Source organism: Peromyscus eremicus, chromosome X (assembly GCF_949786415.1).
Source record: "Peromyscus eremicus chromosome X, PerEre_H2_v1, whole genome shotgun sequence".
Classification (NCBI taxonomy): Eukaryota; Metazoa; Chordata; class Mammalia; order Rodentia; family Cricetidae; genus Peromyscus; species Peromyscus eremicus.
Genome location: NC_081439.1, coordinates 7785690 through 7801459, shown reverse-complemented (window position 1 = coordinate 7801459; position 15770 = coordinate 7785690). Strand labels below are relative to the sequence as shown.

Here is a 15770-nt window from a genome sequence, read left to right as displayed (position 1 = left end):
TTATGTATACCTCTGATAAACACAGGTGAAAGTTTGTTCAGTTTTGCCTCCTTAAGCAATGATACTGCATCTGCTTGCTTTATTATTTTATGTACATTGGTGTTTTACCTGCATATGTGCCTATATGAGGGTGTTGGATTCCCTAGAACAGGGCTGCCTCTGTTTGACAGCTTTCCTTCTCAAAGTAGCTTGCTCTTTCTAATATTACCTGCTCGTTCTTGTTCAGTTACTACTAGAACTGAACCGAAATATCATGCTCTATTGAGTTCCACTATTTTTGTTGTAAAAGATTGGATCCAGGGAGAACACTTGTCGACCACAAACATGGGCATTGCGTAGGGGCACACCTTTAATTTTAGCACTAGGGAGGCAGATTGATCTGTAAGTTTGAGGCCAGCCTGTCTTAATAGTGAGTTGTGAGTTCTAGACCAGCCAGAGTGACAATGAGATTGTGTCTCAAAAAAGCAACAAATAATTCTTGCATTGTTATTTTGGTGTTTCTTTTAATTAGCTTGGACAGGAAATATATGTCCTATAATAATAGAAATCACTAAAATTGCCAGCAGGGTGGTGGTGGTGCACTCCTTTAACCCCAGCACTCTGGAGGCAGAGGCAGGTGGATCTCTGTGAGTTCAAGGCCATCTTGGTCTATAGAGTGAGTTCCAGGACAGACAAAGCTACACAGAGAAACCCTATCTTGGCGGGGTGGGGGCGTGAGGGGTGGCAGGGGGGAATTGCCAATAAGGTATTATTAGTGTGCTTACCTTAAAATAACTATTGGCAAATTCCATATCAATGATAATTCTATTTGACCATATTCATAACTGGTTCAGAAACTTAGAGAATTATTTTTTAATGACTGACTTAAAAGTTTAAAAAAAAAACCCACACAACTTTTACATTGAAATTTGAGTTCTGTGCCCAAGCAGAACTTACTGAGTAATGGCCCTCTTCTCATTTGTCTTTATGGTTGGTTGTGATCTCCAGCCTATGCTGCATACCAGAACCCTATTTCTCACTTAATCGCTCTTATAATAGGGATTACAGTCTAGTTCGCATCTAGACTTTAAATTTTCCTGGCTGTAAGGTCTTCCTTGTCCTGTTGTCTACACACTTATAGCCAAATGGTCACTGTTTTGCATAGAATTCAGTATTAAAACTGCTAAAGTGGCCGGGCGGTGGTGGCGCACGCCTTTAATCCCAGCACTCGGGAGGCAGAGGCAGGTGGATTTCTGTGAGTTCAAGGCCAGCCTGGTCTATATCGTGAGTTCCAGGAAAGGCGCAAAGCTACACAGAGAAACCCTGTCTCGAAAAACCAAAAAAAAAAAAAAAGAAACTGCTAAAGTGGTAAATTTATTATCCTAGTTAAGTAAGTCTGAATCCAGGTAAAAACAGTGTGTTCCTAATTATAATGTGATAGGCAAGAGTTAGGCATAATCCAGCCAGGCAGTGGTGGTGCACGCCTTTAATCCCAGCACTTGGGAAGCAGAGCCAGGCGGATCTCTGTGAGTTCGAGGCCAGCCTGGTCTACAGAGTGAGTTCCAGAACAAGCACCAAAACTACACTGGAAAATCTGCCTTGAAAAACCAAAAAAAAAAAAAAAAAGTTAGGCATAATCCTAGCTCTTGGGGAGACACAAGTAAGTAGATCTCTCAATTTGAGGCTGGCCTGGTCTACATAGTGACTTCTAGAACAGCCAGGACTGCATAAGGAAGCCCTATCTCAAAAAAAAAAAAAAGTGATAGACCAGGGTTAGAAAGTTCGCTGAGTGGTTAAAGTGCTTGTTGTACAAGAGTTCAAATCCTCAGAACTTATGTAAATGCCGAGTGATGTATGATGGTTTGTCTGTAATTCCAGCCTGAAAAGGTTGAGACAAGGTATCCGCAGAGCAAGCTGGCTAGTAAAATAAAGTATCTGCAAGCTCTCGGTCTGAGAGATCCTGCCACAGAGGATAAGGTGGAAGAGCTTTTGAGGAAGATAGATTCTCAACATAGCTTTGGTCTCCACAGACATGTGCACCATGAATACGCATACGAAGACCAGGGAAATGATCAACAAATTTTTTTTTATAAATTATTTATTTTTATTTTATGTGCATTGGTGTTTGCCTACATGTATATTTGAGTGAGGGTACCAGATCCCTAGAACTGGAGTTACAGACAGTTATGAGCTGCCATGTGGTTGCTGGAAATTGAACCCAGGTCCTCTGGAAGAGCAGTCAGTGCTCTTAACCTCTTTGCCATCCCTCCAGCCTAGACAAATATTTTTAATAACTGTTGGTTTTGTTCACAAAGTTCTTTCGATCCTAATGTTTTCCTTCCCCATTTTTCTCCTTCTCTGCCTGTTTCCTGTCTTCCTTTTGACTGCAGGAGTGGCAGAGAAGACACAGCTGCTGAAACTGAGTGTGCCTGCTACCTTTATGCTTGTGTCCTTAGATGAAGGTCCTGGTCCTCCAATTAAATACCAGTATGCTGAATTAGGCAAATTATACTCAGTAGTCTCACAGCTAATCCGATGTTGCAATGTCTCCTCAAGAATGCAGTCTTCAATCAATGGTAATGTATTTTTGGCCGTAGTTTTTGAATGCTCTGGGTCAGATCTAGAACTAGATTAAATATAATTCTGAAGATAGTTAAATACAAAATAAGGATGTGAAGGAAGGTCCATGCTTGCAATATTTTACAATATTTGAAGTCCTGTACCTTTTCACATGATTAATATAAAAGTCATTTTCTGCTTTCTACTAGGTTAAATTTGTAAAATTTTTTGTGTTAGTATACCCAATCATTGTAATACATAGTACTACTTTTCTTCATTATGCTTAGGAAACTTGACCTCTACAGCTCATTTTTCTAAAACACATTCACAGGCCATTTTCTGAGAAGTCTGCATTGTTGTAGAGAAGCTTATTGGTTGTTCATTGGTGACAAATCTGTATTTATTTTAGGTAATCCTTCTCTTCCAAATCCTTTTGGTGATCCTAATTTATCACAACCTATAATGCCAATTCAACAAAATGTGGTAGACATTTTATTTGTGAGAACAAGTTATGTGAAGAAAATTATCGAAGACTGCAGTAACTCTGATGAGACCGTCAAATTGCTTCGCTTTTGCTGCTGGGAGAATCCTCAGTTCTCATCTACCGTCCTCAGTGAACTTCTTTGGCAGGTTAAAAAAAACATAACCATTGCTAAATCACTATTACTTGATTTGTTGTCCATTTATCCATTATTCACTGTGTCTTACCTATTTCTAGGTTGCATATTCCTATACTTATGAACTCCGGCCCTATTTGGATCTGCTTTTACAAATCTTACTGATTGAAGATTCCTGGCAGACTCACAGGTAAATGCCCTTTTAACATCATTCAACTGAATTGTTTTGGTTTGGGACAGGGTTTCTCTGTGTAGCTTTGGAGCCTTTTTTGGAACTCACTCTGTATCCCAGGCTGGCCTTGAACTCACAGAGATCCTCCTGTCTCTGCCTCCCAAGTGCTGGGATTAAAGACGTGCACCACCACCCCGGCCTGAATTGTTTTTTAATAAAAGAAAACAGACCATCAATAGACTTTGTTATACATATGAGTTCTTGGGAGGCAGAGGCAGGCAGATCTCTGAGTCAAGCTAGCCAGGGCTGCAGGGACACCTTGTCTCAAAAAACACCTTAGGTGGAACAGCAAAATGACTCAGTAGGTAAGGGTACTTGTTTCTGCCTGTGACCTGAGTTTGGCCATGGTTAAAGGGAAAACCAATTCTCTCCAGCTGTCCACTGGTGTGTACACACTTACACACACAGAGGAATGTGTATTTGGTTATCTTAATAAATATATACTTGGGCTGGAGAGATGGCTCAGCCATTAAGAGCACTGACTGCTCTTCCTGAGGTCCTGAGTTCAATTCCCAGCAACCACATGGTGGCTCACGACCACCTGTATGAGATCTGGTGCCCTCTTCTGGCCTGCAGGGACACATGCAGACAGAACACTGTATGTATAATAAATAAATAAATCTTTTTTAAAAAATAAATATAACCAGACAGTGGTGGCACAGGCCTTTAATCCCAGCACTCGGGAGGCAGAGCCAGGTGGATCTCTCTGAGTTTGAGGCCAGCCTGGTCTACAGAGCGAGATCCAGGACAGGCACCAAAACTACACAAGAGAAACCCTGTCTCTAAAAACAAAACCAAACATATATGTATGTATGTATGTATGTATGTATGTATGTATGTATGTATATATATACATACATATATACTGCTAACTCATTAACATTGAACTTGTAGCCAACAGCTTATACCTCACACCTGATGTGAGCTTCTCTAATACACATTTTCTGTAAGATACATGACAGCTTAGGAACACTAGGCAGCACTACAGCACTTCAGTGCTATACTTGAAGGCCATTTAAAACAGCAAAAGAGGATACTTCTTCATAGTTTGAAACTGAAACAAGGCAGAGTCACTTTATTCAACCTCTGCTAGGAAAGTGCCAGTTCTGGTCAACTTGAATTATTGGCTACTTTGCACATGATCACAGACAGCTAACAACGCACTTTACTGATTTTTAAAATTATCCATTCTTGGGGCTGTAGAGATGGCTCGACTATCTTTTTTAGATGACCCAGATTCAGTTCCTAACACCCACATAGTTGCTCAAAACCCTCTGTAACTCCAGTTCTCTGGGATCTGACACCCTCTTCTGATTCCTAAAGGCGCCAAGCACGTAAGTGATGCATATGTGTACACGCAGGAAAAACACGGCTACACTACACCTACACATAAAATAATTTAAACCTTTTAAAAATGCCAATGTTTAGTCTTAGTGGAGATTGCAGATGCCAGAATTTACAAATTTGATCATTTTTTAACATTGTATGTTTCAGATTACTGTTACAGAAATAGCAGTAAGCAAAGAACCAGTTTTCTTAGATGCTAAATGTTATAAAGCTGTCACCATTGATACTTCACTCCTGAGATAATTTTAATGTAGTCTAGGTTCTAGTATTTTCCTTTTTAAAACAATGTTTAAGATTATATAGCTTTTAGGAAGTAATGACATATGGACCTTTAATCCCAGCACTCTAATGCAGAGGCAAGCAGATCCCTTTGTGTTCTGAGCCAGCCAAGACTACATAGCAAGATCCTTTCTGAAAAAATAGAAAATATATAGCTTTATAGTTAGACATATCTAAATTTTCTTTTTAGTGTATAATGTGATGAAAACATAGATTGGGTTAACTTTGAGAAATAAAGTAGTCATTTAACTCAGGCTTGAAAATAATCTCAGAGAGCAAGCGAGTCTCTTTAAGTTCAAGGCCAGTCTGGTCAACAGAATGAGTTCCGGGACAGCGAAGTCTATACAAATAAACCCTGTCTTGAAAAAAACAGGAAGAAGGAAATGCATAGTGTAGCTTTTTGTTTTTGTTTTTTTTAATTTAGTGGGTAAATAGGTCTCATGTATTTATAATGTCTTTCCATGTGTCCTGCATTGCTAAGATAGTACTGCTTAAAGATGGTATTTGGAAAACTGTTGATATTAATGGGAATAAAGCATGATTTGGCAAAAGTGATGTTTCAGCAGTTTATGTCAGTAAGGGTGGTAGTAGCTTAATGACAGAGCATTTAATCTAACGTGGGTTAGGCTGGCCCTCACCCTCAGCACTACTCCACCTCAAAAAACAAAAAAAAAACTGAGAAGTAGAATTTCTGTGTAGTATCTTTTTTGTTTGTTTGTTTGTTTTTTGTTTTTTGTTTTTCGAGACAGGGTTTCTCTGTGTAGCTTTGCACCTTTCCTGAAACTCACTTGGTAGCCCAGGCTGGCCTTGAACTCACAGAGATCCGCCTGCCTCTGCCTCCCAGTGCTGGGATTAAAGGCGTGTGCCACCACCGCCCGGCTCTGTGTAGTATCTTACATCAAGCAGCAAGAAGCCTATACCCATTTAGATACTCTTGGTTCTTCCCAGCCTCAGCAACCATTAATCTGCTTTCTTCTATAGTTTGCCTATTAGTAGTTTGCCAAAATGGAATTATAACATTCAGCATTTTGTGTCTAATTGCTTTCCTTCAGTGTAATGTTTGCAAGATTCATTTACATTATACTTATTATAATATATATTCATTATATTATATATTGTATAATATATATGAATATATAATCATTATATTATACATTACATATATATAATACTATATATTAGTATTTTATTTCCTTTTTATGGCTGAATGATACTTAGTCTTACAGGTATGTCGTATTTTGTTTATTGATTGGAAGGTAATGCCTAACACAAAATAAACAGGCACTGGGCATGGTGGCACAAGCATGTGATCTCAGCAGTTGGGAGGCTGTGACAGTCAGATTGAGAGGTCAAAGCCATTCTGTGCTGCTTAATGAGACCTTTTCTCAAAAACAAAAGACAAAAATAAAGCAAACTATTCTCAACTACAGTGTTTGTGAACTTGTGTATTAACTTTTTTAAGTGTGTGTTATTCTTGAGTGTCCTGACTTTGCTTCTGGTAATATATTTAAACTTCTTAAGAAAAGCCATTTGAACAAGTAAAGTTTGTTAGGGCACAGACTTGACTCAGACTGGTTGGCAACTGTCTGACCCTAGGCAGGCTGTTAATTTTGTCTCTTCTCCAAAATTTAATAGTAGTATGTATTGTCCAGTATGAAACAACTAAACTCACAGACATTTACTGGGTGATATGTAATAGACACTCAATAAATGTTAGCTTCTATTAGATGTTAGAAGTTTTTTAATCTTCTGATTGTTTTTCAGAATTCATAATGCCCTTAAAGGAATTCCAGACGACCGAGATGGGCTGTTTGACACAATCCAGCGTTCTAAGAATCACTATCAAAAAAGAGCATACCAGTGTATAAAATGTATGGTAGCTCTCTTTAGCAGTTGTCCTGTTGCTTACCAGATCTTGCAGGTGAGAGTGTTTTCTTAAAATTTCATAGACATTTGAATCAGAGTTAAAGATGCTATATTAAAGGGCTAAGGCTGTAACTCTGTGGTATACTGTTTACCCAGAATGTACAAAGCCTTGGAGTTAAATCCCCAGCACCACAAACAATAAGAAAGGAAAAAATGACATTAAGAGCTTGTTTTAGCTGGGTGGTGGTGGTGCATGCACTTAGGAGGCAGAGGCAGGTGGATCTCTGAGTTTGAGGCTAGCCTCGTCTATAAAATGAGTTCCAGGACAGCAAGGACTAAAGAAGGAAACCCTGTTTTGAAAAACTTTAAAAAAAAATGTTGTTTTAATCCAGGTATGGTGGGTATCCATCTATAACCCAATATTCAAGGCTAAGGAAAGAGGACAACAGGTTCAACAACAGCCAGGGCTACATAGCAAGACAGAAGTCTGAGTTTGTGGGGTGGTTATCATTTTAAGTGTTCTTGGGATACTCCAAATCCTCTTATATGTGTATATGGTTTTACTTTTGAAGGGCAATGGAGATCTTAAAAGGAAATGGACCTGGGCAGTGGAATGGCTTGGAGATGAACTCGAAAGAAGACCATATACTGGCAATCCTCAATACACTTACAACAATTGGTCTCCCCCAGTGCAAAGCAATGAAACATCAAATGGCTATTTCTTGGAGAGATCACATAGTGCTAGGATGACACTTGCAAAAGCTTGTGAACTCTGTCCTGAGGAGGTAAAAAAAGCCACCAGTCTACAAGAGATAGAAATGGAAGAAAGCAAAGTAATTCTTTATTAGGCCACTGGTTGTGTATTAATGACAGTGTTGTTTCTTAAAGGCTTTGCTAGAATTGTGCTTGCTTTAATATTAGTGATATATTACGTTAATGAAGATGCCTCCTAGAGAAATTACTATGCTATAACCTCAGAAATGCATTTTTAAGAGAATACAAATTAGGAGTTTTTGTTTTTTAAACCTTTATGCCTATGGGTGCTTTGTCTGCATATATGTCTGTGCACCATGTGCCTTCCTGGTGCCCATGGAGGCTAGAAGAAAGGATGTTAGATCTCCTGGAACTGGAGTTTAACAGATTATTGTGAGCTGCAGTTTGGGTATTAGGACTTGAACTTGGGTCCTCTAGAAGAACAGCAAATGCTCTTTACCTCTGAGCCGTCTCTCCAGCTCCATTCCCTCACCCCCTTTAACATCATTCCTTTACTCTGTATGTGTGTGCATACGAACCATAGCACATGTGAAGGTAAATTTTTTCAAATTAAAATATAACCACATTATTTTCCCCATTTAGCTACTCCCATGCACCCCCCTTGTTTTGTCTTAGATTCGTGGCTTCTTTTTCTTTAAATGTTATTACATATATCTGTATTCCTAAATCTACAAATAACCTGCTCAGTGTATATAAAGTTACTTATATGTTTATTATTTTAGGGCTGACCATTTGGTATTGGATAAGTAATTGGGGGATTCTTCCTGGGGGATATAATTTTCCTGCTTTCAGCATTCTTTGTTTACCTTTAGTTCTCTATCTAGGCTTGAAATCTCATGACATTTCCTCTTTCCATGTTGGCACATCTATTGGTATCCTTGTTTAGGCAGCCATGTATGTATGTGGCTTCCCTGGCATTTCTAGGAGACAGTCTTAAAGCAGACATCCTGTTCCTCTGGCTCTTTATAATCTGCCCCCTCAGTGGTTGGGGAGGTTCCCTGAGCCTTAGGTTGCAGGAGTAATAAACAGTTTTTAAAAGTTGTTGCTAAGTCAACAAGAGTTAGCAGTGAGTTTGATGTTGCCTGCGTTATTCTTTTTTTTTTTTTTTTAATTAGGAACCAGATGACCAAGATGCCCCAGATGAGCATGAATCACCTCCACCAGAAGATGCCCCATTATACCCCCATTCCCCTGGATCTCAGTATCAGCAGGTAAACAGGAGTCAGATAGTGGGGTTAACCTCTACAGTGGTTCTCAACTTTCCTAATGCTGTGACCCTTGAATACAGTTCATGTTGTGGTGACCCCCAACTATAAAATTACTTTCATTGCTGCTTAATAACTGTGATTTTGCCATGGTTATGAATCATAATTTAAATACCAGATATGCAGGAAATCTGATATGTGACCCCTGTGAAAAGGTAATTCACACCACCCCCAGAGGTTGCAACCCAAAGATTGAGAACCACTGCTCTGGAACCAATCTCATTTTGTAAAGGATGGCTTTTTACCATGACTGTAAACTCAGAGATTATCTAAACTAACTTTGGGTACATGATCAAAAGAATGGTTGGAGTGGGGTCATGGTGCAAATTTAACTTGCCCCAGTGATGTCATTCCCTTACCAAATAGATATGTCTTATACTAGTATAGAGTGGGTAAAACTGCATGATTCTTCTCAGCATAAAATCATAATCATTGCTCAGTGTGAAGGATTATGGCGACACTTCTTCGGCTAAATCTGCTAGTGGATTCTGAAAACACAAAGATATGGCAGTGAAATAATGTTGCTTAATTAGCCTGGGATTTCATTGGCAGTAAAAATTATGGGGAATTTGGCATGTTTCTACAGGTGATTAACTATCAAATTACAAAAGTTGGTAAAGAAATAATGTCCTAAATGGGAACATTCCTAAAATGTAGATGTGGCCAAATCAAATGTTTTGAGGTGGCAGTAGTATACAAATGGACACTGGCTTCCTGGCATGGTACAGAGTACTAGAACTCAAGAGTGTATGACTTACCTTTAACCCCAGCACTCAGGAGACAGAGATGGGCAGATCTCTTGAGTTTGAGACAAGCCAGGACTACATATTAAGACCCTGTCTTTGGAGGGGTGGGGGCTTGAGATCTGATGACAGTCTAATCCTCATAAGTTCTCAGATGTTACTGATCTGGAAAGCATGCCATGAGAACAGCACTTAAGGCAACCTTACCTTTTAGGGTATAAATGGAACCACAAGGAATAATTGGTGTTTTTTCCATGTAGTTATTTTCATAATCTAGAATAATTGTACATGTAGCCTAAAATCTTGGTCTGGCTTATGGGGTTATAAAGAAAACCTCACCCCGTCAGGTTCAGGCATTTAAAAAGATAAAGAACAGTTACTGTGACTCTCATCTGTAATTCCAATACTGGGAGAGGCAGAAACAGCCTGGTTGACATAGTAAGTTTCTTTTCGTTTTTAATTTTATTTATTTTTGTTTTTCAAGACTGGATTTCTGTGTGTTTCCCTGGCTATCCTAGAACTTGCTCTATAGACCAGGCTGACATTTAACTCAGACGTCTGCTTGCCTCTGCCTCCTGAGTGCTGGTATTAAAGGAAAGGCAACATAGTGAGAGTTTCAAGGCCAGCCAGGGCTACATACACAACTAGTCCCTAGCCTTTAAAAAAAAAAAAAAAACCGGGAACCAGCACAGAAGTTACTTTGATCAGCCCTAAGAAAGCTCATATTTTAATCTAGCCTAGTTACTTTTTCTTCAGCCTTGTTGTGATCTCAGTAGCATTAATAATTAACAATAATTTTGTCTGCATAAGAAGTTGCACCTATGGATTTCAGGTCATGGTCAATCAGGTTTATCCTGTGAAAGAGTCAGTGTTCATGTAGGCTAGCCCTCACATCATTCTTTGAAAACTAAGCCAAGAACAGTAATGGGGTATTTTAATTTGTCAGGCTTACACACACACACCTAAACATTGGTTGGCACTGGGCTAGCAAAATGAGTCAGTGGGTAAAGGTGCTTACCATACAAGCCCCATCTGAGTTCAGTCCCTAGGACCAACCATTATAGTAAAAGGAGAAAATAACTCCTTCAAGCTGTCCTCTGACCTTCACATACATATTATGATATACATACCTATACATATACTAATAGGATTATATTTTTTCTTATTTTTTGTATATTAGTGTTTTGTTTGCATGTATAAAGTGAACTGGAAGCCTTAGGACTATAGTTAAAGATGGTGGTGAGCCACTATGTGAGTGCTGGGAATCAAATCTAGTTCCTTTGTAAGAGCAGCCGGTGCTCTTAACTACTGAGCTGTCTTTAGTCCCTAAGTTTACATATTTGACAGTAAAAAAAAAATCACTTTGGACAAAGATTTTTACATACCTACCCAATCATTTGGTCTTTAGGGCCCTGAGGTTTGTATTTGCCCGTAAGATTTTTCTTTTTCAGCCAGTTTTCGTTACTAGGCAAGTGTATTTAAAAGTAAGTCCTAAGAATAAAATAAATGTTTACATTCCCAACAATTTCAACTCATGGTTTTAAAGTGTGCTTGCTGTTGAAAAAGGTTGAGTTTTTCCTAGATTTATTTTGCCACATTTAATTACGGTATTGTGTGTATGTGTATATGCAAGTGAGTGTTAGTTGCAGAGACTCGGGTGTCAGATCCTGTAGCCGGAGTTAGGCCAGTTATAAGCCACTTGGCATGGGTACTAGGAACCAAACTCTGGTCCTCTGTCTGACCAGTACATAGTCTTAACCTCTGATCCATTTCTCCAGCCATGGAAAAATTGTAATGCACAGATTTCTTTTACCTTTCAGAATAACCATGTGCATGGACAGCCATATACGGGCCCAGCAGCACATCACATGAATAACCCTCAGAGAACTGGCCAACGAGCACAAGAAAATTATGAAGGCAGTGAAGAAGTGTCCCCACCTCAGACCAAGGATCAGTGAAATGCACATATTAACTGGTTCCATCAAGACTGTGCACCCAGGCCTTACAGTCCAACTTTTTTCTGTGTCTGGCTAATATTTAAAACTAGAAAAACTATTCCTAATCAACATGGAGTGGAGAGTTTATTCACTGTCTTATCTGCAGAAATATGCTGTCAATATATAACCCGCCTGCAGTGGAAAGTGTATAGTGTTTTGTAATAAATGGCCTGATGCTAATGTGTAAATGGCAAAGGTGTATATAGTATATTAATGTTTGACTGTTAATTCTTAAGCAAGAAACTTTTTTTTCCTTGATGAGACTCACAGATCTACAAAAACTACATTAATTTTCTTGTTATACCCACTGCACTCTGCAGCCAGTGTTGCCTACCTTGTGGCAGTTGGATCACCTCCTTTACAAAAACAAAAAGTAAACCAACAGCAACAAAACAGCCATTCATGTCACACCAGTAGTTTCATGTTCATTCTTGCCACTGGAGTCAATTTTACTATGAGCAATGTAAGGCTGGTTACCTTTTAATTATTTGGTTGATGTGGAAAATTGGTGATGTACTATGTTTCTAGATCTTTTTCATTGCCTTTTTATTCTGATGTTAGGTTAATCACTTTGAAGCTTTAGATATGCTGTAACATTTAGCATGGCTTCACACAAGTTAGTGTAGCCAATGAGGAAATATTACCATAATGACTGCAGTTGTCCTGACATGGAGGCTGCATTGCTCGGAGCTTTCCTTCTTAAACCCTAGACTATAAAATACAGGCTGAGGGGAGAACTGTGGCAAGCAAGCAGTTCTCAGTTGCACACGTGTTCCTTCTTGTGTTTGACAGTGCAGATCTCTAGGTGGGATAAAGAACACTTAAATGTATCGATTTAGTGGTGGGAATTTTGAAAGATTTAAAACAAATATGCAAAAATTTGCTATGCCAGGATGCTGGCTGGAGCCTAGTAGACAACTGTATTTGGTGTGCTTGTTTTGTTCTTTGGTAGAGCTTACTAAGTGACTCTTCTCAAACTGTCCTTCTGCTGGACCCCAATGATGCAGAAGTCAGAACCCCACAGTCTTTGGAGTACCTCTGCACCAAGATGTCTGACTGATTCTCTGCTCAGTCATTATTTTACTTGAAAGCAAGAATTGTCCTAGCTCCTTTTCCATTCCAAAAATTTTAATGTTCAAAGCAGGGTCTAATTTAAAAATAAAAGATTACTGGTAGTTAATATAATTGAGGTATCACAATTTTAGAATAAACAATTTGAATGAAGATAAAAGAATTCATCAGTTAATACTGTATTTCAAAGAGAATTGGTGACTTGAATGTGTGTAATTTTCGGAAACTGTCTAAAACCAAATACCCCTGCAAACAGATACAACCCACCCTATTTAAATATTTTGCTGTTTTATTTTATAGAAATTATTTTGCTGAATTCGCAAATAGAATTTGATTTAAGAAGAACTTTTTGTCCTGTGGTGTGTTTGGGGGTTTTGGTACCTTCTCTCTTGCTTTATTTTTTTTTAAAGACTGCATATATTATGCACAGAAAGATTGGCTCTTTACTAAAAGGACTTGGAAAACAGGATGTTGATGCTATAAAAGTTCCCCTAACAATCAATCTTGCACTTTTTGTATTTTTTTATATACATGTGTATTTAATGAGCACAAGCTTGGTTGTATTTTTACATTTCAGTTGATAGGAAAAGGTTGAAAGGCTATAGTTGGCACCAGTCAAAGCAGAAGCCAAATTGCACATTATTTTGTGATTTAAAAGGGGCAGTATTTAAGATATAGCTTTGGTATCTTATTTGCAGTATTCCATAATCCTGCTTCTAGGCTTCCTGTAATTTTAGCAACTTTTGACACTAGATAGATTCTGTTTACTTCAGAATTGGCTTTTGTTTCAGTTTTTGTGGAGCTGGGGATCCAGGGCCTCAAGCACTCCAGGCAAGTGCTCTACCACTGAGCTGCACCTCCAGCCTGAATTGAAGTTTGAGCAAAGGTTGTACAGTGTTTGCCTTTCCAACTGGAAGTTTTCAAAGTTCCTCAAGTAGTGGAGTAGGTTAGCTTTGTTTGGACAAGTAACTGGTACTAGTTACATTATCTTACCATCTGACAGACAACTTTGATATTTTCTGCTCCTTAACAAAATTATGAAATACATAAAACTTAGTGACTTCCTAGATAAGAGAAAACTTGACATTCTCAAAGGCTGTGAATTTTTTGTCTTGGAGGGATTCCCCCCTCCCCATTAGTTGCTTTGAGTGTATAAGCCCACCAGTTCCTAATGAGGGCTTATGAGTCATGTTTCCCTCCATTTGAGAAAGAGCTGGTCTGTGTTGTGACCATGAGTGAGGGAAAGTGAACAGAGTTATTTTTGTTTGTTTGTGCAAATTATTTTCTATATTTAACTCTTTAGGCATTAATGTATAACCAGAAATTTTAAGATGCATGTTATTGTAAGAGCAACATAGTGGTGATTTTGAGGTCTTTCTCTAAAACATAAATGGCACGTTTTAAATTTCAAGTCTTAAAGTGCCTAAAAATTATTTGATTCTCTCAACTGATTCTTTTGAGCCATATGTTTCCTCCTTTAAATGTTTGTTGCAGAATCACTAGTCTTCCTTTGAAATACTCCCACATTTCTAAATGGCATGATTACTCTATTGAAGACAGTAGAATCTGTTAACGTAAGGACTGAAGAGATTTTAATTGTAAAACTGTGTGAACTGGGGCTTTGCCCAGTCAGATCTAAGTATTTCCGTGTACAACTTGGTAAACACCATATTGCTGCTGTTTCTAAGCCCTCCACCAACCGAATTCTCATGTTCAGCATCACAGAGGCAGAAATACAAACATAATCATATTTGGGCTTTGTTTCTTTTCATTGATTTTTCTCAGTGATGATTTCCCAGCTTTTTTGTCTCAGCTATAATTATACAGACCTAGAATTATTCAAATGTTTTCTATTTTCATGATTAACTTTTATTAGTGAACAATAACAACTTAAGTCTTTAATCCTCATATTGGTTAAAAAGATGAGGAGCCTTTTTTATTTGAATTACTTTTGTAAAGGAAAGCAACAGTCTGAATATTCAGGTGACTACTTTGGAATAGTTCTTTGGGTTTTTATTAGTATTTTTCCAGGTTATGTTCTCCCATGGACTATTTTACTTTGTCAAATTTTGTGGTTGATTTGGTGGCTATATCCTGCCTTATTTAGAATTTTAGAAAATTGCCTTTTTGTGATAAGTGCCCAGTTTTGATTTCTAGTTTGAAGGTACGAGGACATGCAGACTGCTGATAAAGGAAAACAGCACCCCTTTGCCCCAGCTTTGTGTTAGCAACAGAACCATTCTCAGTACTGGTTTCATCGTAGGGACCAACCAGAATTGGTCCTGCACCTACTTGAGTGTTGCATATTGAAAATAAGGTTTTGGGTGTGATAAATCACTAAAGAAGTGCTGAATGTATTAAGAACTTGCTGCCGATTGTATTTTTAACTATTATTTTGTGTTTGCAGAAGTATGTAGCACTTGTCTCCAAACTTACAGGTGTAAGTGGGGGGAAGGTGAACCATATTTTAAAGTCACTAATGAGTGCAATTTTTTTTTAATTTTGGAATTGGGGTTCCCAAAAGGAAATTTCACCACCCAAATCTCACATACTTCTTAGCCTTTTACAAGCCAACAGACTGACATAAAAGATTGTCCACAGTTCGTAAGATCTAGCACATATACAAAAATAAAACTTTATAAATTAAATTTTGGTTTTTCTTTTATTTATTGAAACTGTTTCTAAGTTCTAAAGCCCATTTCCCCCCTGTATTGCTGGGGGTGCAATGCAGGGCCTCAAATATATAGACAAGTGCTATATCACTGAGCCACGTTCCTGGCCCTTGAATTTTTTTAAGGGAAATGTTTATAATGAGTCATTTATAGATCCAGCATGTGTTCATGTCTAAACAGCTGAACATTGGGTCTTGATTTTAAATCTGAAAAGTTCCCTGTTTTGAGGGGTTAAGTTAGTGTGAAAATTCTCTTTAGCATTTCATCTGTTACTTTTCAGTGACTGAAAAAGTACATTTGACTTCTGCAAAACCTGTTGATGCTTCCCCAAAGTTGGAATACTTCAAGGATTACTGCTGAAGAAAGGCA

The 15770-nt window shown here is 38.3% G+C and overlaps 1 protein-coding gene across 5 annotated transcripts in view; it reads left to right on the top strand.

The window, feature by feature from the left end:
• Usp9x (ubiquitin specific peptidase 9 X-linked) overlaps nucleotides 1-15377 on the top strand; it is a 146100-nt gene extending 130723 nt beyond the window's left edge. For all 5 annotated transcript variants that reach the window (XM_059250623.1, XM_059250624.1, XM_059250626.1 and 2 more), the window contains 7 exons: nucleotides 2370-2555; nucleotides 2948-3168; nucleotides 3257-3345; nucleotides 6778-6934; nucleotides 7452-7664; nucleotides 8769-8864; nucleotides 11482-15377. In XM_059250623.1, the coding sequence (XP_059106606.1) occupies nucleotides 2370-2555; nucleotides 2948-3168; nucleotides 3257-3345; nucleotides 6778-6934; nucleotides 7452-7664; nucleotides 8769-8864; nucleotides 11482-11619 (1100 nt within the window). In that variant the 3' untranslated portion in view covers nucleotides 11620-15377. The remainder of the gene's footprint in view (nucleotides 1-2369; nucleotides 2556-2947; nucleotides 3169-3256; nucleotides 3346-6777; nucleotides 6935-7451; nucleotides 7665-8768; nucleotides 8865-11481) is intronic.
• The last annotated feature ends 393 nt before the right edge of the window (nucleotides 15378-15770 follow it).